General features: G+C 34.8%; 1 protein-coding gene across 2 annotated transcripts in view; it reads left to right on the top strand.

The window, feature by feature from the left end:
* Positions 1–20,743, top strand: part of LOC306876668 (E3 ubiquitin-protein ligase Midline-1-like) — a gene marked incomplete at its 5' end in the record, with an annotated part of 25,903 nt that extends 5,160 nt beyond the window's left edge. For both annotated transcript variants that reach the window (XM_079428010.1, XM_079428009.1), the window contains 8 exons: positions 5,192–5,287; positions 5,976–6,083; positions 10,951–11,099; positions 11,854–11,981; positions 14,456–14,599; positions 18,358–18,519; positions 19,574–19,781; positions 20,267–20,743. In XM_079428010.1, coding sequence (XP_079284136.1) covers positions 5,192–5,287; positions 5,976–6,083; positions 10,951–11,099; positions 11,854–11,981; positions 14,456–14,599; positions 18,358–18,519; positions 19,574–19,781; positions 20,267–20,615 — 1,344 coding nt within the window. In that variant the 3' untranslated portion in view covers positions 20,616–20,743. The remainder of the gene's footprint in view (positions 1–5,191; positions 5,288–5,975; positions 6,084–10,950; positions 11,100–11,853; positions 11,982–14,455; positions 14,600–18,357; positions 18,520–19,573; positions 19,782–20,266) is intronic.
* Positions 20,744–21,120: the final 377 nt, after the last annotated feature.

Genomic DNA, 21,120 nt, shown 5'->3' with positions numbered 1-21,120 from the left:
TAAGTTAAAACCGTAAAACCTAAAACGTTGCTACCGTATTTTTTACGGTAGAATTCTGGTAACCACAGCTGCCAGTTTTTTACCGTAAATTTTACGGAATTTTTTTTACAGTGTATGAAATGATCTAAGGATCTCTGCTGATCGGTGAAAACAATATAGTGTAATCGACAAGATTGTATTTTAACATGAACTACACTAAAAAAAATGTTGTGGAATTTACTTTGAAGTAATTTTCACTCAGAAATTGCTAGTAAATTTGACAAATAATTACAAAGATACGGCAAGTAATGTTAAATTCAACATAAAATTTGAAAGGTTTTGTGAATGGTTTCTAGGTGGGTGCATTGATGCATGTTTGCATGAATTAAACTGAGTGTGGGATGCTGCAGTGGGACGATTATTTAGGGATTGTTCTGAAAAACCCTAAACCAGGTGGGTGCAATAAAAGTATTTTAGTCAACATAATACAGATGTGCATAACTGAACAGACCAAACACACTTTTTTCTTTACAAACGTACTGTAACGCTCTCAACGGCAGATAATAAGTGGAAAGTAATTTGAAACGGATGAAAAAGGAAGTCAGGCGGTTTCCTCTTGTTGGAAAGCGTGTTTGTTTCTACACCTTTGTCTGGAAGCACCGCTGTTCCTTCCTGAGAAAAATCAGAGCGCTGTAAATGACTGGAGTGAGTGCAGCTCAGAGTCCACAGACAGTACAGTTATCATTTGCAGCGATCATATTTCACGGGGCTTTGTCAGATGGCTGCATTCGCTCTGTGCTTTGAAAGCAGTTTTTCTTTGAAAATGAGCTTGTTCTGCAGAAATATCAGCTTGAGACTTGTTATTTTTAACATGCATATTTTTTTTCTACTTATTTCCCTACAAATAAGGCACATTTATCTTCCAATGGAGCTTAGGAAGAAAAGTTCAGAAATGTCAAAATCTCACTTATTTTTCCGCCAATGGAGATCTTAAAGGAATTGTTCACCTAAAAGTGAAAATTTTCTAAAAATTGACTCACCCTTAGGCCTTCTGATATGTAGTGTGTTTCTTCATCAGGTTTGTAGAAATGTGTCTCTGCATCAGTGTCTCAGCAATGGATGCTCTGCAGTGAATGGGTGCCGTCAGAATGAGAGTCCAAACAGCTGATAAAAACATCACAATAATCCACAAGTAATCAAAAGCTGCATGTTTGAAAGAAACAAATCCATTATTAAAATGTTTTTAACTTCAAAATGTTGCTTCCGGCTACAATATGAATCCATAAACCCTAATAACGCTGCTTCCAGTGAAAAAGTGCATCTCCTGTTGTGTCTCTCATCAAAATCCAGCTACATATTTGTTTAGAGCTGTTTTGTCTTGTAAACAGTGCTTGATCTGTGCAGATGTCTCTCCTGATTCAGACCAGAGCAGAACAGTTATTATGCATTATTACAATTTTGAATTAACCTTTATTTTTACATTTTCAATTTTAATTTTAAGTTTTTAAGTTTGACAAATTTGTTTGAAAATACAAGTTTTTATATTTCATTAATATTTATATTTTGTTTTTGTTTTTATTTCATCATATTTAATACATTTTTATTCCAGGTTTAGTTTTAATCATTGTAGTACTTCAGATTAAACACTTATTTCAGTCAGCATTTCTAATTTTAAGTTCTTCATATAATATTTTATATTTTTTGTTATTTAAGATATATTTTAATTGATGAAAATGGTTTTATGTAACGATAACAGTCATTTCCTGAAGCTAAAATGCCATTGACAGTCTCTATGAAGAATTTTATATTATGGATTATGGACTCGTATTTTAGCCAGAAACAATTATTTTGTAGTAAAAATGTCTTAAAAGCTGAAACAAATCCAGCATTGTCTTCTCCAGATGTTAACTGCTGGACTGGAGTGGTGTGGATTATTATGATGTTTTTATCAGCTGTTTGGACTCTCATTCTGACGGCACCCATTCACTGCAGAGCATCCATTGCTGAGACACTGATGCAGAGACACATTTATACAAACCTGATGAAGAAACACACTCATCTACATCATGGATAGCCTGACAATGAGTAAATCCTCACCAAAAGGTCATTTTATGCTGAACTATTCCTTTAACTGAAGACAAAATAGTTATAAAATTTCAAAAGAGATCTCAATGTTAAACTGTGTTCAAATTGGAAATAAATCTCATCCGAGACAAATTGTTTAACTAAGCACCTTTCATTTTACTGTGAATGTGTTCGTTTCTGAGATATCATTGTTTTGTAGTCTTAATAGATCACGTTTTGAAATTTCTCTAAAGCCTGCTAACAATAGGAGCTCTGCTCAACATTTTCCCCAGCTTTCTATGGCTCTTCACTCCTGAACATGTATTGCATAAATGTTTTAGTGGTTCGGATAGAAGCCTCTATTTTTGTGCAGGCCGAGGCTTTTTTGAAATGCAACTGAAAAGTCTGTGGCCTAAAAAACTTAAAAAGCGCTGTAAGTGATGTTCGCCGGTCCATTCAGAGTCATGGAGGACTTTCCTACTTGATATCTTCTGCTTCTTATTAAATGGCGTTTCTTTGCTCAGTGCTCTGGTGATGATGTACTGTATAGGAAACAATAGGAACTCTAGTGTGTGATTGTCAATGTCTCCTGAGGGTAAATGATGCTAGAATTTCTTCTACATGTGTATTATTGTGAACAGTCAGGATAGTTTACGGAGTTTTGCACATCTATAAATGTTGCTAAACAGGTTGAATCATCATGTATTGTAGAAACCCTGACTTGGTAATATTAATAGTTGACCCAAAAAATTAAATGTACTGAAATGTTCTCACTCTCAGGCGATCCAAGATTAGGATGAGTTTGTTTCTTCATCAGATTTGGAGAAATGAAGCATTGCATCAGTGTCTCAGCAATGGATGCTCTGCAGTGAATGGGTGCCGTCAGAATGAGAGTCCAAACAGCTGATAAAAACATCACAATAATCCACACCACTCCAGTCCATCAGTTAACATCTGGAGAAGCACATTTTTACCAATTTTTTATTTTTGAGTGAACCATTCCTTTAATGTTGATGCAAACCCTTCGACCTGCTCTTTTTCAGTATTTAGGTTAAATTAGAATCATGTTGTCGTTTTGCAGAGTGCAAAATCCTGCATCGTATGATTCACCGCTCATGATTAATTCTGCATGCATACTTTCAAATAAGCACACTCACATGCACAAACATGCAGGACTAAAAGGCCTGATTATGTCAAATACATAATTTAATTTAATTTTGCATTATTGCTCGACTTGAAATGACTGCATCGCTGTCTCATGTGTTCATCATTGCTCATTAACCTTGTGCATAATCTGCTACGATTTTCCAAATGACCAAAATGAAGTTGGATTGTTTTTCATATGCTATTTGGGTTAAAATCCCAAAGATAAACAGAGATGAATAATCTGAGAAAATCTATCAGGGATTAAATATCATATAAATCAGAGCTCTGGCAGAGAATATGATTTCCATCTCTCTGATGGTCTATTTTTAGCGTTGTGCACATTACACATGCTCTCTTTGGTCTCTTGTCATCGTTTGAACTCACTGACCTCATTTCCTAACCTTACAAATGAAATGTCATATTTTACATGCATTTGCTGTTTTATTTACTGACCGGGCCGATGAATCATCTGATATTTGAATTACATATTTTTAAGGAAAAATGTTTAATATTCTGCACTGTTATATTCTAGGTCACTTAACAATTAAGCAAATTAGTGTCATGTTGTGAGCATGTGAATGTGAGATTTTCTTTTCCAGCCTGATCTTAAATTAAAAACATCAATCATTACTACAGTGCTGCTGTCAAATCAGTGTTGTTTTAGCAGCATTTATAAACTATTATAGTTTTTATTAATATTTTTAATTTTCTTTTTTAAATTTTCTTTTTTAATTTTAATTCTAGTTTTAGTAATTTTCTTGTTTTTGTCTTTTTTTATTTTGTCTATTTTTCTAATTGATTTAGTTTTTTGTTTATTTAGTGTCACTTATTTTACTAAATGAAAACGCCACATTTGAGTAAAAACAAGCAAGTTTTTAAATCTTTATTTTATTTCAGTTTAATTTTTAAATAATTTTTAATTAATAATTTAAAAATGTTTTATTTATAGATTTTATTTGTATATTTTCAGTTTTCTTTGTTTAGTAACTTAAAGTATTTTTTTTAAATTATGTATATAGTTTTTAAGTTTTAGTTATTTTAGTATTTCACAAAACAAAAATGAGAAATGTTACCATGGCAACTATATGAAAAAAGTTTGAGGGTTTTTTAATTTTATTTCAGTTGATTTTATTTCAAGTAAAATAAATGTTTTTGTTTTTAATTCTTATTTTTATATTATCAGTTTTAATTTTAATGTTAAAGTTTTAGTAATTTTGTTGTTTTCATAACTTTATTAGGTTTTTAATTATATCTGCATATTTTTTAAGTTTTAGGTTTTAGTTTTTATTTTAGTACTTAAAAGAAGAGAAATTTTGCCTTCACAACCAGCTGAAATAAAATAAGTTTTTAAGCTTTAGTAATTTTAGTACTCCAACTAAACAAATGAGAAATGCTGCTTTGGCAGCTAGCTTAAATATATATAAATATATATATATATATATATAATATATTTTTTATTTTTTTTTTGTAAATAAAATATTTTATATGGTTTTATTTTTAGCTAACGATAATAACCCTGCCTTAAAGCCATTTCATGCTCACTTTCACTCATAATATCATCTGATAATATCACTGTAGTTGTAACATTTTGTATTAAACTTGCAAAATAAAAGCATTTTCACTCATGGTCTCAGACGTTTGGTTTCCGCTGCTCGTGTTAAGCAGAAACATGAGCTGAAATGAGGTTGGAGCTCATCAAACGGGCTTGATCTGCTTTTTTTAATACCAAATCCGTGGCAGACGCTTTCCTCCCTCCCCCATGACGAGCGTTAGCGCTCAGGCCCGTGGACACACCACGTTTGACATGCTTAACGACAGACCGGAGCATCGGTGCATGAGTCGCGCTTCAGACGCTGCAGCAAACGCCGGCTTCTCCAAACTCAGTTATGGATGTAGGATATTTGGTAGAGGATTCAGTTTTGCTGTTTTCCCTCAGTGAGTTCAACTGTGCTGATATGATATGAACTGGTATATTTCCTGCTGTTGTTGTTTTTTTCTGCAGCACATGTTGGATTCCAACCTCAGCAATCTGATCAAGAGGAACAGCGAGCTGGAGAACCTGATGGCCAAGCTGATCCAGACGTGTCAACATGTGGAGGTACAGCAGACCGCTGCATTCATTTACAGCTCTTTACATTATATCCACTTCAATGACTTCATTATATTCACTTTAGTGTTTCTTTTACTTATTCATCACAAAAATACAAACATTTTTGTTTTTATTTGTCACTTGTAAGCTGGAAAACATGTTTTTGTAACAGTAATTCGTTCAAACTTTTATTAAAGTTAAATTAATTTTGTTTTCGTGATTATTATTAATAAAATTGTAGTTTTTAGTTTTAGATGTTTTTATATTTCAACTAAATGAAAATGAGAAATGTTGCCTTGGCAGCTAGCTAAAATAAAATTGTATTTCATTTCAATTAATGTTTATCTTATTTCAAGTAATTAATTTTTTTTATAGTTACTGTTTTAGATGCTATTTTTATATTTTAATTTTAAAGTTTTAATAATTATTTTCTATTTTATTTTATTATTTTTATTCATTTTTCTAATGATATCTATATAGTTTTAGTCATTTTGTTATTTCAAATAAATGGAAATAAAAATTAAAGTACATTTAAAACATATATATTTTATTTAATTTTATTTCAGTTATTATCAGTTTATCTTATTTCAAGTAATGATATTTTAATTTTTTTATGATTTTAGGCATGCAATGTCACGCTACCGGCCTCCAAATGATTCATTTTGATTGCTTTTTTTAATTTTTATTTTTATTTCAGCACAATGCGGCTCATCAGGAGAACAAACTGGCAGAAGAGTGCGACACACTGATAAACATCGTACAGCAGAGGAGACAAATCATCGGCACGAAGATCAAAGAAGGAAAGGTAATTGAGCAATAACGCATTAAATTGATCAGAAGTGACAGTAAAGACATAATGTTAGAAAAGATTTCCATTTCAAATAAATGCTGTTCTTTTGAACTTTCTATTCATCTGTGAATCCTGAAAATAAAATATATCAGTGTTTCCCCAAAAATATTGGGCAGCACAACTGTTCTCAACATTGATAATAATCAGAAATGTTTCTTGAGCAGCAAATCTGCATATGTGACCCTGCAGCATAAAAGCAGTCATGAGTAGCACAGGTATATTTGTAGCAATAGCCAAAAATACATTATATGGGTCAAAATGATACATTTTTCATTTATGCAAAAAATCATTAGGATATTAAGATCATGTTCCATGAAGATATTTTGTAAATTTCCTACCGTAAATATATCAAAACTTAATTTTTGATTAGTAATATGCATTGCTAAGAACTTCATTGTCCAGGGTCACATATTAGATGATTTCTGAAGGATCATGTGAGACTGAAGACTGGAGTAATGAAGCTTTGATCACTGAAATGAATTACATTTGAATCAGAAATGTTTCTTGAGCGGCAAATCAGCATAGAAAACAGCTGTTTTAAATTGTTAAAATATTTCACAATTTAAAATGATTTGCTAAAGTGGTTTCAGGTTGACTTTAATTCCGAGTTGTTCTTAAATGGGGGGAAAAAAATGAAAGTCTCTGTGAATTTCTGTCTGAGGAAACTGTGTTTCCTTCCTCACCGCATGTGAATGTCAAAGGCCGCTTATGTATTACCAAAGCCTGAGGATTCGCTTTTCAGACCTTCTGATATTTCAGTTTGAACGAGTTTATTTTTTTTCAGAGCCCACTGGTCTTGTTTTAATCAGAAGCTCAGTTCATTTTCATCCATTTCACAGAAAACAAGACTTCATATATAATGTCATTTTGTTTCTCAACTAAATGTATCTTGATTTAATAACTTTTAGGCATTTGCACTGGAACATAAGACAAAGAGACTGAGGAAGATATTAATTTTTTGCAGTGTGATCAAGACAATACAATAAAAGTTATTTCTATATTTTCCAACAGTTGGGAGCAGAGCTATTTGAAGACGTGTTTTTATAGTTTTATTTATATATTTTCAGTATTCAGTTTAATTTTAGTTGAAGTCTTAGTAATTTATATTGCATAATTTTTATTATTGTTTTTTTAATGTATTTTAGTATTTCAACTAGCTGAAATAAAAATGTAAAGTTTCTTTTTAGTATTTTATTTTATTTCAGTTAATTCAATTCATCTTATTTCATGTAATGATTTTTTAATGTAGTTTTAGAGTTTATTTTAATTTTCAGTTTTCATTTTAATCATGGTTTAAATTTTTGGTCTTTCTTCGTAAACATTTACATTTAGAGACCATATTGTGTTCCCTTAAATTTATTCCTTACATTTTCTTTGTGGTCTTAAAAGGATCTTAAAGAAGTCTTGATCTTGAGATGGCGCCGCGTATGGCTGCTGTGGTGTGGAACGCTCCCGTTCTTTTAATGTTTTTGTTTGTTTGTTCTGTGTTTAGTCATTCTCTTACTGTCAGTTTTACCAGAGACGAACTACTGGACATAAGGCAACACACTACAGACAATTTTTTTCCGGTTTTTGATTATTCAGATGCTTTGTTGGATGTTTTGGTCGGAGGGGCAGTGGTCCTAGTCAAACGCAGGCTCAGACGGAAAAGGGGGAAGCGCGCTGGTTAAGCTTTGCGAACGCGGCTTCCGAACTGCGCTCCTAAGCATTCATCTAGCTAATCTCCGATCCCTTCCTAAAAAAATGGATGAACTACCTCTCCTCACCCGCACAAATAAGGACTTTTCAAACTCTGCTGCATTGTGCTTCACTGAAACCTGGCTGAGTGAAAACATCCCGGATAACATGCTTCATTTGCTGGGATATCAGCTGTTCAGATCAGACCGCATCACGGAGCTAACGGGGAAAACGAGAGGTGGTGGACTATGTTCTACATAAATGAAGGTTGGTGTTCAGATGTAACAACTCTGAAGAAGATGTGTTCTCCTAATTTGGAGGCCATAAACTGTAAACCGTTCTAGTTGCCCCGAGAGTTTTCCTCCTTCATTCTCGTGAATGTGTACGTGCCTCCGGACGCGTGCGTGAGCGCCGCGATGCAACAGCTGGCCGAACAAATATCTGAAACAGAGCAAAGGCACCCGGACTCTCTTTTAATCATTCTTGGAGATTTTAATAAAGCAAGTCTCTATATATATAATAATATAATGTTATAATCTCATGGATATAATCTCTCCCGCGAACTGCCAAAATACAGACAGCACGTTACATGTCCCACCAGAGACCATAATATATTGGATCATTGTTACACAATAATTAAAGATGCATATCACTCTGTCCCACGGGCAGCTCTGGGGCTCTCTGATCACTGTTTGGTTCATCTCATACCGACCTATAGGCAAAAACTCAAATCTTCTAAACCTGTATTAAGAACTGTTAAAAGATGGACTAATGAAGCAGAGCAAGATTTAAAAGCTTGTTTTGAGTGTTTTTGAAGCTGCTGCCACTGATCTGGACGAGCTGTAACATCATATATCAGTTTCTGTGAGTATATACGCATCCCCACCAGGACATTCTTATCATTCAATAATGATAAACCGTGGTTTACTGTGAAACTCAAACAGCTTCGTCAGGCCAAAGAGGATGCTTACAGAAGTGGGGATAAAATCTTGTATAACCAGGCCAGGAACAGACTAACAAAGGAGATCAGAGTGGCTAAAAAGAACTACTCTGAGAAGTTGAACTCCGGCGTCGGTATGGACTGGTCTGAGGAACATCACCATGTACAAGTCACCACCCCCACAGTCTGTGGAGAATCAACAACTGGCTGACGATCTCAATGTGTTTTACTGCAGATTTGAAAAGGCCAGACTGACACCCAACACCCGCTCTGATCTGCACTTCACACATTCACCTTCCCCCCCTGCAACCCCCCTTACTCCCTCCCCCACCATTCTACCTGCGTTTAAAGTCTGTGTAGAGGATGTGAACCTGTTGTCTTCAGAAAACAGAAATCTAGGAAAGCTTCAGGACCAGACGGTATTTCACCTGCCTGTCTAAAAGTCTGTGCTGACCAATTAGCCCCCATCTTTACACAAATCTTCAACAGATCTCTGGAGCTGTGTGAAGTTCCCTGCTGCTTCAAACGCTCCACCATCATTCCCGTCCCCCAAAAGCCCAAAATCAGTGGACTTAATGACTACAGACCTGTCGCACTCACGTCTGTGGTCATGAAGTCACTTGAGAGACTGGTCCTGGCCTACCTGAAGGACATGACTAGACCCTTGCTGGATCCTCTTCAGTTTGCCTACAGAGCAAACAGGTCTGTGGATGACGCTGTCAATATGGGACTGCATTACATCCTGCAACACCTCGACAAACCTGGGAATTATGCAAGGATCTTATTTGTGGACTTCAGCTCGGCCTTCAATACCATCATACCTGACCTTCTCTCAGACAAACTGAGACAGCTCTCTGTGCCCTCCTCCATCTGTCAGTGGATCACCAGCTTCCTGACAGACAGGCAGCAGCTAGTGAGGCTGGGCAAACTCACATCCAGGACTCTCACCATCAGCACTGGCGCCCCTCAGGGTTGCGTTCTCTCCCCACTGCTCTTCTCCCTCTACACGAATGACTGCACTTCAAAGGACCCCTCTGTCAAGCTCCTGAAGTTTGCGGACGACACTACAGTCATAGGCCTCATCAAGGACGGTGACGAGTCTGCTTACAGACAGGAAGTTGAGCAGCTGGCTGTCTGGTGCAGTCTTAACAACCTGGAGCTGAACACGCTCAAAACTGTGGAGATGATAGTGGACTTCAGGAGAAACCCCCCTGCTCTCCCCCCACTCACCATCATGAACAGCACTGTGACTGCAGTGGAGTCATTCAGATTCCTGGGCACCACCATCTCCCAGGACCTGAAGTGGGACAATAACATTGACTCTATTGCGAAAAAGGCCCAGCAGAGGCTGTATTTCCTTCGCCAGCTAAGGAAGTTCAACCTGCCTCAGGAGCTGCTGAAACAGTTCTACTCTGCAATCATCGAGTCTGTCCTATGTTCTTATATAACTGTTTGGTTTGGTTCAGCTACCAAAACAGACATCAGAAGACTACAACGGACAGTTAGGACTGGTGAGAGGATTATCGGTGCCCCTCTGCCCAGCCTCCAAGAACTTTACACCTCCAGAGTGAGGAAAAGGGCTAAGAAAGTCACTCTGGACCCCTCACACCCAGCTCACTCTCTCTTTGTACTGTTGCCCTCTGGCCGGCGCTACAGATCACTGAGCACCAGAACAGCCAGAAACAAGAACAGTTTTTTCCCCCAGGCCGTATCCCACCTGAACAACACATAACACACCCCGGTACTGTACATCTGTAAATAACCCATCAAACCTTCATCTGTACATAGGACACATGCACATTCACAGTTCTGTCTATGGTCAAGTCTCTTTTCTGTATATTTTTATTCTTTATTAATATTGTTATTCTTAATTATTATTGTCTATTCTCTTCATTATTAGTGTTCTTTATCACCTTAATTATATGTTGTCTGCACTATGTTTGTATTTTCTGTTCTGGAAGCTCCTAAAACCAAGACAAATTCCTTGTGTGTGCAAACACACTTGGCAATAAAGCTCTTTCTGATTCTGATTCTGATTCTGATTCTGAATTTACCTTCATCAAACCTTCATGATGACAAATAATTTTCAGACTTTTTAATTTGGTGGGAACAAGAACAGGAAAGTTCATCAAGACAAACAATTTTTGCTGGTTTGGCAGAGCTAGCCTGTTTTCATCCTCATAATGGGTGTTTGTCTGTTTCTAGGTGGTTCGCTTGAGAAAGCTAGCGCAACAGATCGCTAACTGTAAGCAGTTTGTGGAGAGATCATCCTCGCTCATCACTCAAGCCGATCTGGTTCTGAAAGAGACAGATCACGCTCAGTTCCTGCAGACCGCAAAGAGCATCTCAGAGCGGTGAGCAAACTTTACATGCAAAAGCCGTAATGTCAGTCTGGAGCCAAACTACAGAAAAAAAGCTAGTGCAATAGTACTTTTAAATCTAAAAAGTGCCTGTGTAACTAAAAATGGCTCATTCAAATTTAACAAAGTTATACATAAAATCTCTTCTATCTTAGCTTGTCTTAACCAGTGTTGGGGAAAGTTACTTTTAAAAGTAATGCATTACAATGTTGCGATACTCCCTAAAAAGTAACTAATTACATTACTTAGTTACTTTTTATTGAAAGTAATGTTATGTTACTTTTGAGTTACTTTTTAAATACGAGCAGGGCTTGTTTGTTTTTAATATAAAAAAGTTATGTTCTTTTACTAATGTAAAAGTCTGTTCACAGCAAAAGTGAAATGAATGCGCCTCAGGCTGAAGGAAATGTAAATGCATCTGTTTTTGTGCAGTGAGATGAGTAAATGCATTCATATTTAGTCTAGAACTACAGTAACATCACAACAAACACAACATCTCTGCAGTTACTCCTGATTTCTCTCAACATCGCAACACCAGAGCTGCCAGTCAAGAGTAAGACATGGGAAACAAAACAACTGGCGTTACTTATTTGAAAAAGTAACTCAGATATTTCCTTCTAAATTAAAAAGTAATGCATTACTTTTCTAGTTACTTAAAAAAGTAATCTGATTACGCAACTTGCATTTTTTGTAATGCATTACCCCAACACTGGTCTAAACTTATTTCATGTTTGAAATATAATTACAGAGTCTCGATGGCGACAGCGTCCTCACAGATCCTGATCCCAGAGATCAACCTGAACGACTCGTTCGATGCGTTCGCGCTGGACTTTTCCAGAGAGAAGAAGATGCTGGAGGGTCTGGATTACCTTACAGGTCAGTTCACCACTTCAGACCGCGCAGAACGAGGATTGGATAAACAATCATTTGCAGCATGCAGCTAGATGTCGCTTTAAAGCTTAAACAGAACTATTTCAGTCATGCTTTTTAAGTCTCTTCTGTTCACTGGGGCTGCTTTTATTTGATAAAAAATACAGTAAAAATTGTGAAATATTTTAAAATGTAATTTATTTCTGTGATCAAATCTGAATTTTCAGCATCATTACTCCAGTCTTCAGTGTCACATGATCCTTCAATCAATGTTGAAAACAGTTGTGCTGCCCAATGTTTTTGTGGAAACTGTGATGAACTAACATTCAAAAGTTTGGGGTCAGCAAATAAATTAGTTTTATTCATCAAAGATGCATTAAATTGATCAAAAATGGCAGTAAAGACTTTTATCATGCTACAAAAGATTTCAAATAAATGCTGTTCTTTTGAACTTTCTATTCTTCTGTGAATCCTGAAAAATAAAATGTATCAGTTTCCGCAAAAAAACAAACATAGATTCACATAGAAAACAGTATTTTTAATTGTAACAATGTTTCACTGTTTTTACTGTATTTTGATCAAATAAATGCAGCCTTTCTGAGCAGAAGACACTTTTTCAAAAATATTAAAACATTTTAATTATTCCAAACGTTTACCCACTAATGTATAATAGTTGTTTATTTATCTACTGCCTGGTTGGGTGAAAATAAGACAAAAATGTAATGAAAACAATAGCTGCAAGCAGAAATTATTAAATTATTCAAAAACTGAATTGGTCACTCTGTCACACTTTGACTGAACTTCAACAGCTGAATTTTTCAATGCAAATCAATGCATTTTTGCCATCAGGTGGCGCTGTCATCAAACATCTCAGATACCCTTAAAATAAGGCATTACAGTTTCTTTTAAACAGGACAAAGCATTTTAAGATACAGCCAGACGTCCAAATCTTGCTGCAACACTGCGACTTCATAGACTGTAACTCTGTAATGATTGCGAATATCAAAACTTCATGAAGTCACGTTTATATAACTCTATATGGAGTTCATCTGTGCCGAAATCAGTCAAAGAGAGTAGTGATGTTGTGAAAGTACTGAGGCCGATCTCCTTGTCAGAGAGTCATGTGTGAAGCAGATGAAGTAGATGTCAGTGTTTCAGTGCTTCTCTCAGGAGCAGAAGGGACTGAAGTCTGAGCTCCTGGTGAAGCAAATACGTTTTTCTGTTTTTTATCTCTGCGAGGTCCTTTTATTCTGCGTCGTGGCAGACGGCCGGCTTGAGGGAGTCCTCAAACACACAGTCTGCTTTATTTCTCTGCCAACTGCTCACTGTTGCTGCACAAAATCACTTCATGCTAATAATAGTAACGTCATCCACATTTTTGCCATATGTTTGCTCTTTAAGGCATGAAACAATTTATTAAAAAACAAGAACATAAAGGATTCTAGCTATGTAAGCTCTATTTTATGTTGAGTAAACAGCAATACATTGAATATTTGCAATATAATACATATTATAATTTATATTATTTATTAGTTGTTTATAATTTAGTTGTTTTGCATAGTATTTCTTTAGTAAAATATATTATATTACTATATATTAGTAACGTATAAATCTTTTTTTCTCAGGACTATATATATCGTAAAAAATTTATAATGAATTAAATATATACCAAATAATAGTATATATAATATATAAAAATAAATAATACTGATATATATATATATATATATATATATATATATATATATATATATATATTTTTTTTTATATATATATTTTCTGTTATCATTGTAATTTTAGTTAAACTTTTAGTAATTTAGCTATTTTGTTGTAGTATATTCACTTTTTAGTTGTGTTGTATGTGTGTGTATATATATATATATATATATATATATATATATATATATATATATATATATAATCGTTTTTTTTTTTAGTTTTAGGTATTTTAGTACATCAAGCTAAACAAATTTTTTTTTTAAACTAAATTAAATTTAAAGGATAAATATTATTTAAAAAAACTATTTCATTTTATTTCAGTTTACATTTATTATATATCAATAAATTTAAATGTTTTTTATGGTTTTAATTTCAGGTTCTATTTTACATGTCATTTAATCTATAATCATTAATAATAATTTTAATTCATTCGAACGATCAAACTATCATCTTCTACAGTACATTTTCCATTTTCGGGTCAAACGCTGTTATGGAGCAACAGTTTGAAGATCATTTGTTGCTCATGAAGTGAGATCTTAGGAACAATTACTGTAGCTAGTAATGACATCCAGTTTAATGGCACAGACATTTGTTTATTTCCACCACATTACATGTTGCAGTAAGTATGCACAACACTTGCACATTTGCAGTGCATTAGCTTTGGCGTCTGCATGCGGAAAGAGTGCTCTGGCCTTTTGCATGCAGTATTTGAGTATATATACTGCATATGTGTGACCTGAATGTTTTGTTTTCTGTCACAGCTCCGAATGCTCCCACTATCCGCGAGGAGCTTTGCACGGCATCTCACGACACCATCACCGTTCACTGGACATCAGAAGATGAGTTCAGCGTGGTTTCATACGAGCTGCAGTACACCATCTCCACCGGCCAGACTAACGTCGTCAGTAAGTGAACGAGCCAAACTCGCTCCAGATGACGTCTGTAAAATACAAACAGACCACATCCATGCCTACTGACAGAATATTTGTGTAACTTTTTCATAATTTTATTTCAGCTTTATTTCAATTAATTAATTCAATTAATTTTATCAATTTTAATTTAGTTTTTTTCTTGATTTTTAGTGACTTTGACCTCATAGTAACATCATTTAGGGTTTTATGGATAGATGAATAAATATATAGCTGTTATTTGTTTTTATTTTCAAGAACTGAAAACATATTTCAGTTTGGTTAGTTGCCATGGCAACTAGTGATGCACAATATTGGATTTTGCCGATATTTTTAACTAATTTTGGCCGATAGCCGATGCCACTATATTTGAAAATTATAAGCAAATTATTTTTTTATTTTGGTTAGTTTTTAATAAGAACTTATTTGTTAGAATTAAGTAAACAATAATGAAGTTCTTTTATAATGAGAGTACATTGAAGCTTTGAAAATAACTATAAATAAACTATATATATCAATCGCTGCATTTTTTATTAAATTTTTTCAGAAAGATGCTGTGGTAACCTTAACATTTTATTTTAAGATTTAACATTTGCAGATGGTCTAAAGCAAAAGAGCTCATAATTTGTTTAAAAAAATAACATATTACACATTAATGAAGAAATCAGTATATCTAAAATTATTTAATTAACAAGTGTCATGTTTGTGATTTTTTTTTTTTTATTAATTTTTTTTTTTAAATTCATGTAAGCTATAGCGTCTAACCAGATCAAAACTTACTCATGATTTCATGACATAAATTACTGCTTTATTTAATCAGAAACAGTCTAAGTATTATTTGTGTATTTTGCATTCATTTTATTAGAAGTAGGCCAACAGCGCCCCCTACGTATTAAACCGAACAGGCATTGGGACCTGGAGGAGGCTGCCGCTGCATGTGCTGTTACTGTTTACTCTATCACACACCGAACGCGTCATTCTGTACATGCATTTAAATGCAGCGAATCTAATCATCATTCAGGCAAAACTTTGCTTCAAGAATGAGCCACACTGCTAACGTGATCTAATCACTAGCACACCCTGAGCACATGTGAGTTAACTTATTCCTCTTATCTGTGAGACATATCTGCATCATTTTTCATATCAGGCCGATATTTACATTTAAAGCCATTAGCGGCCGATTCCGATATTGGTCCGATAATATCGTGCATGTTTTTAAAGTTTAGGTTTTTCATCAAATATTTGTATTTTATTTTATTTCAGTTAATTAATTAAATTGATTTGTAATAATATTAGTAGGTTTTTTTTTCTTTGTTTAGTGACTTTAACCTAAAATTATTTTGGATTTCCTGGATGGATAAATGAATATTTAATGTTTGTTTATTTTTATTTCATTTTTTTTAATAAATTTTAGTAATTAAACTTAAAACATCTTAAAATTCATGCCATCTTCACCAGCCAGGCTAACATCGTCAGTAAACAAACCGAGCCGAAACTCGGTCCAGATGACCGTCTGTCAAACACAGGCCGACCGTATCCGTGTGTAATGTCATTATGTGGAAAACGAGAAATCGAATCAACCCTCGCTGTGATTTTATTAGGAGTCCAGCACTTTATAAAGCGCTGCAGGGGCCGGGATGGTATTGTGACACGAAAGCAAACACAATCCAGCCAGAAATCCCTGAAAATGTGCGTTTGAGTTCAGTATGAGCGTAGATGTGTGGATTAGAGCAGATTATACTGCAGCACTGAGTGGAGACCAGACGCAGAGCGCTTTCTGAGTCAATCAGGTCACAGTGGACTTAAAGCACAGTTCAGCGCTGGTGTCAGGCAGATCTGAGGACAAACACAGAGCCAAAGCACCAGAAAACACTGTCATGCATTTCAATGCAATTAAATTAGATATTCAGATTGCAAGAATGAATGTTACAATTCTTTTCCTAAAATCACAACAAAAAACTGCTGCTTAACAAAAATGTATTTAGCTATAAAGAAAAGAAAACTCATAATTTAATCAGTGTAGGTGATAGTCAGTATGTCGGCAAGTGTTTGTAAGTAGTACCAATAACAACAGTCCAAATAAACACCAATAGCAAAACTCAAAACCCAAACGTCCGATCAAGGGAGAGATGAATCAAAACGGGAACTCTCCCGTAACCTGCGGCAGACTCATGTGCAAACGCCAACAAACAACTATTCCGCACACCATTGTTCCTACGAGTCCCTTTTAAAGCCCGTTGATTTAGTCCAGGTGCAACACCTCGTCAACCAGTCACCTGTAACTCGGGAATTATGCTGCCTTCACTCTGAATTATCGTAAATTCGAGTTTCCTAATCGGAAATTGGACGTGAACGGCCTCTCAAGTCGTATTTACTACTGGGAAATTCGTTTGATTTCAGAGTTGGGCGGATCATAAACTTTAAACATGGAGGAGACAATCATTGCTGCTGTCGATGCTGTTCTCACAACAACTACATCCCTTTGTCTTGTCGCTAAAGTAGTGTATTTATAGATGTGAACGATCATTCGAAGCATATTGCATGTTTTATAAGCAGTGAAATAAACAGTATTTGACCGAAATTCCAGAATTGTCAGCAAACCGCATGTATAGCCGGTGAATGTTTATATGATTGTCAACCAATGGGATGCTACATTTTATTATTTCCGACATTAAAGCACTTGAATACGACAAGCTCATAATCACGACTTCATAGCACGTGAAGGCAGCATAAACACAGAGTGACTCACCGAGACGTTACAGAACGCCAAATCAACCACTTTTTATTTTATTCGCAACTTTAGTTGCATTATTTGCAATGTGCAACTTGATTTTTGTTATATTTTCACAATTTTTAAACTGAAGGGGGGGGGGGGGGGCATTAGCTAATCCAAATATGCAATTAACACAATACTGAATATAATATATCTTATAAATAATATTTGCTACTCATCATAATGCCTGATTTCACCAGCAGATTTAAGTTAAATCTGTTTACAATAGACAATAATGTAAAAAATTGTCAAAATTCTAGCGCCTGCATCAAACACAATTCTGTATTTTCAGGAAACAAGAATTATAAGTATTTCTATACTGGTGTCTGCAGCATATTCAGTCATCTTGGTTTGCAAAAAACAGAAACAAGTTTCATGAAGAAGCAAGTGGAGCTCATTTCTTCTTAATTTTACTATTTCAACTTAAAACACATTTCAGTTCATTATTTTTAAGCTTAGGTTTTTCATCAAATATTTAATATTTTATTTTATCTTGTTTTATTTTATTTTTCAGCTTTATTTCAGTTAATTAATTCAATTCATTTGGATGCTTTCATTGTGGCCTGGATGGACAAATGAAGAATTAGCTTTTATTTGATTTATTGGTTTTTATTTGATTTATTTAGATTTGTTGTATTATTTTAAAACACATGTTTTTTAAGTTTAAGTTTTTCAGCAGTTTTAATCATTTTATTTTATTTTATAGCAGGATTTCGCAAGGCATTTAGGTCTGAAAGGATTTTACTTTTCAAACTTCATTTTAGTACAATTTCTTTTAATGCATTATTTTTTATTTTTTTTTACAAAACTTCTTTAACATTTCTTTTAAAAAATAGCACATGCCCTCATTTTTAATAGCCGGATAAATAGCCCTGTTGTACACATGGTCACGGTGAGCTTTTCTGGTATAGACACTATATTGCCCATCTCCAACAGAAATGTGCAGAATGTTTCAGAGATTGTCTGTAACGTGACGTTTCAGGTCTGTGTAACTCGATGGACAGCTGGATGATCGTGCCCAACATCAAGCAGAATCACTACACGGTTCACGGCCTGCAGAGCGGCACCAAGTACATCTTCATCGTGAAGGCCATGAATCAGGCTGGAAGCCGCAGCAGCCCGCCGGCCAAACTCAAGACCAACAGTGAGCCTTTCTGTCATCAGATCAATGACAATACACTGCAATACAGCCAGAGTTATTTTAGAATTATTTAAATCCTTTATAGAAATTCACTTTTCATTTTATATATTCATTTATGTTTTCAGTTTTATTAATATTGTTATAGACATTTATTATTTTTATTATCATTTTTTTTTAGTATTTAGGTTTTAACTTCTTTTTAATTTCAGTTTTATTCATTTTAGTACTTCAAATTAAATATATTTCAATTCAATTATTTTTCTTGGAAATATTTCTCATTTTCATTTTTTTGAAGTTTTTTTTTGTCTAATTTATTTTATTTTTTCAACTTCTTGTACTACATTTTATTTTATTTCAGCTTCATTTCAATTAATTTAATAATTTTTTAATAGTTTTAGTACTTTTTCATTATGTTAAGTGACTTTGACCTTTAATTTATTTTTTATTTCAGTTTTAGTTTTATTAATTTTAGTACTTCAACTTAAACATATTTCATTTCAATTAGTTGCCATGGAAACATTTCTCATTTTCATTTTTTTTTTTTTTTCAATGATTTTTTTAAGTTTAGGTTTTTCATCTAATATTTATTTTATTTTATTTCAACTTCTTAAGTTGGTTGCCATGGCAACACGTCTAATTTTCAATTAAAATTTTTAAGTTTAGATTTGTCATCTAATATTTAATTTAATTTGTTTCAGCTTTATTTTATTTTATTTCAGCTTATTTTCAATTTATTAATTAAATTACATTTTTTATAGTTTTAGTTTTTGCCTTTTATGTTTCGTGTCTTTGACCTTTTATAGTAAATTTATTTCAGATTTTTTTATGAATATTTAGCTTTTATTTATTTTTATTTCAGTTTTTAGCTTTATCAAGTTTAGTACTTCAACTTAAACATATTTCAGTTCAGTCAGTTGTCATGGCAACATCTCTAATTTTCATGCAAGTTCATCTAATATTTTTATTCTTTATTTTATTTCAGTGTGTTAGTTTAGTGAGCTGTAGGATTTCCTGATCAGAGTTCCTGTGAATCTCTGTGATTGTTTGTGAATGGCAGGTCAGCCGTTTAAGCTTGACCCAAAGTCGGCCCACAGGAAGCTGAAGGTGTCACATGACAATCTGACGGTGGAGCGGGACGAAGCCTCATCGATGAAGAGCCACGCTCAGGACCGCTTCGGCAGTACGGGGAACTATGGCTTGACGGGGAACGTGTTCATCGACAGTGGCCGCCATTACTGGGAGGTTCTTATTGGAGGAAGCACATGGTAAACGCACACAGTGCCATTTCAGAAGACTATAAGTAGATAAATGTATGCATATGATCAAATAAATGCTGTTCTTTTGAATTTTCTGTTCCTCTGTGAATTATAAAAAATAAAATATACCACAGTTTCCACAAAAACACTCCTCAGCACAACTGTTTTTATCAACGTTGATAATAATCAGAAATGTTTGTTGAGCAGTAAATCAGTATATTATTATGATTTCTGAAGATCATGTGACACTGAAGACTGGAGTCATGATGCTGAAAATACAGCTGCAGATCACAGAAATAAATTACATTCTAACAGATATTCACATCAAGAACAGTTATTTTAAATCATAATAATATTTCAAAATTTTTACTGTATTTTGATCAAATAAAAACAGCTTTGGTGAGCAGTAGAGACTCAAAATCATTTAAAAAATCTGAATTATTCCAAACAATTAATGTATAAATGTATAATGTATTCTCTCTCATTCTTTCTAGGTTTGCTATCGGTATCGCCTACAAATCAGCTCCCAAGCACGGCTGGGTCGGTAAGGACTCGGCATCATGGGTACTGAGCCGCTGCAACACCTCGTGGGCCGTGCGTCACAACAGTAAAGAGTTTCCCATCGAGCCGTCTCCTCACATGCGGCGTCTGGGCGTCCTGCTCGACTACGACTCCGGCTCTCTGGCGTTTTACGACGCCGCTGGAACGCAGCACCTGTACACCTTCGACGTCGCCTTCTCTCAGCCCATCTGTCCCGTCTTCAGCGTGTGGAACAAGTGCTTGACCGTCCTCACGGGGCTCCCCATCCCGGACCACTTGGAGATCAGCGACCCGCGCGACTGAACGCTCCTCTAGTACACCTGCTGTTCAGAGGAGTTCTGACAAAAATCTAAATTAGCTGAACATGTGCTCACTCTCAGGCCATCCGAGATGTAGAGGAGTTTGTTTCTTCATCATGTGTCTCTGCATCAGTGTCTCAGCAACGGATGCTCTGCAGTGAATGGGTGCCGTCAGAATGAGAGTCCAAACAGCTGATAAAAACATCACAATAATCCACAGCACTCCAGTCCATCAGTTAACATCTGGAGAAAAAAGCTGTGTGTTTGTAAGAAACAATCCAGCCACGTATTTGTTTAGAGCTGTTTTGTCTTGTAAACTGTGCTTGACGTGCAGATTTCTCTCCTGATTCAGATCAGACCACTTTTTCACTGGAGGAAGCGTTATTATGGATTATTACTATTTTGAACTAGTTTCTATTTTTATTTTTTCAGTTTTAATTTTATATTTTAATTTTTAGTTTCTTCGCCCTAATTTTAGTAATTTTCTTATGTGCTTTTGTCATTTTTGT

The sequence above is a fragment of the Barbus barbus genome, assembly GCF_936440315.1.
Source record: "Barbus barbus genome assembly, chromosome: 11".
In the NCBI taxonomy this organism is placed as follows: domain Eukaryota; kingdom Metazoa; phylum Chordata; class Actinopteri; order Cypriniformes; family Cyprinidae; genus Barbus; species Barbus barbus.
This window is presented reverse-complemented; position numbering and strand designations above follow the sequence as displayed.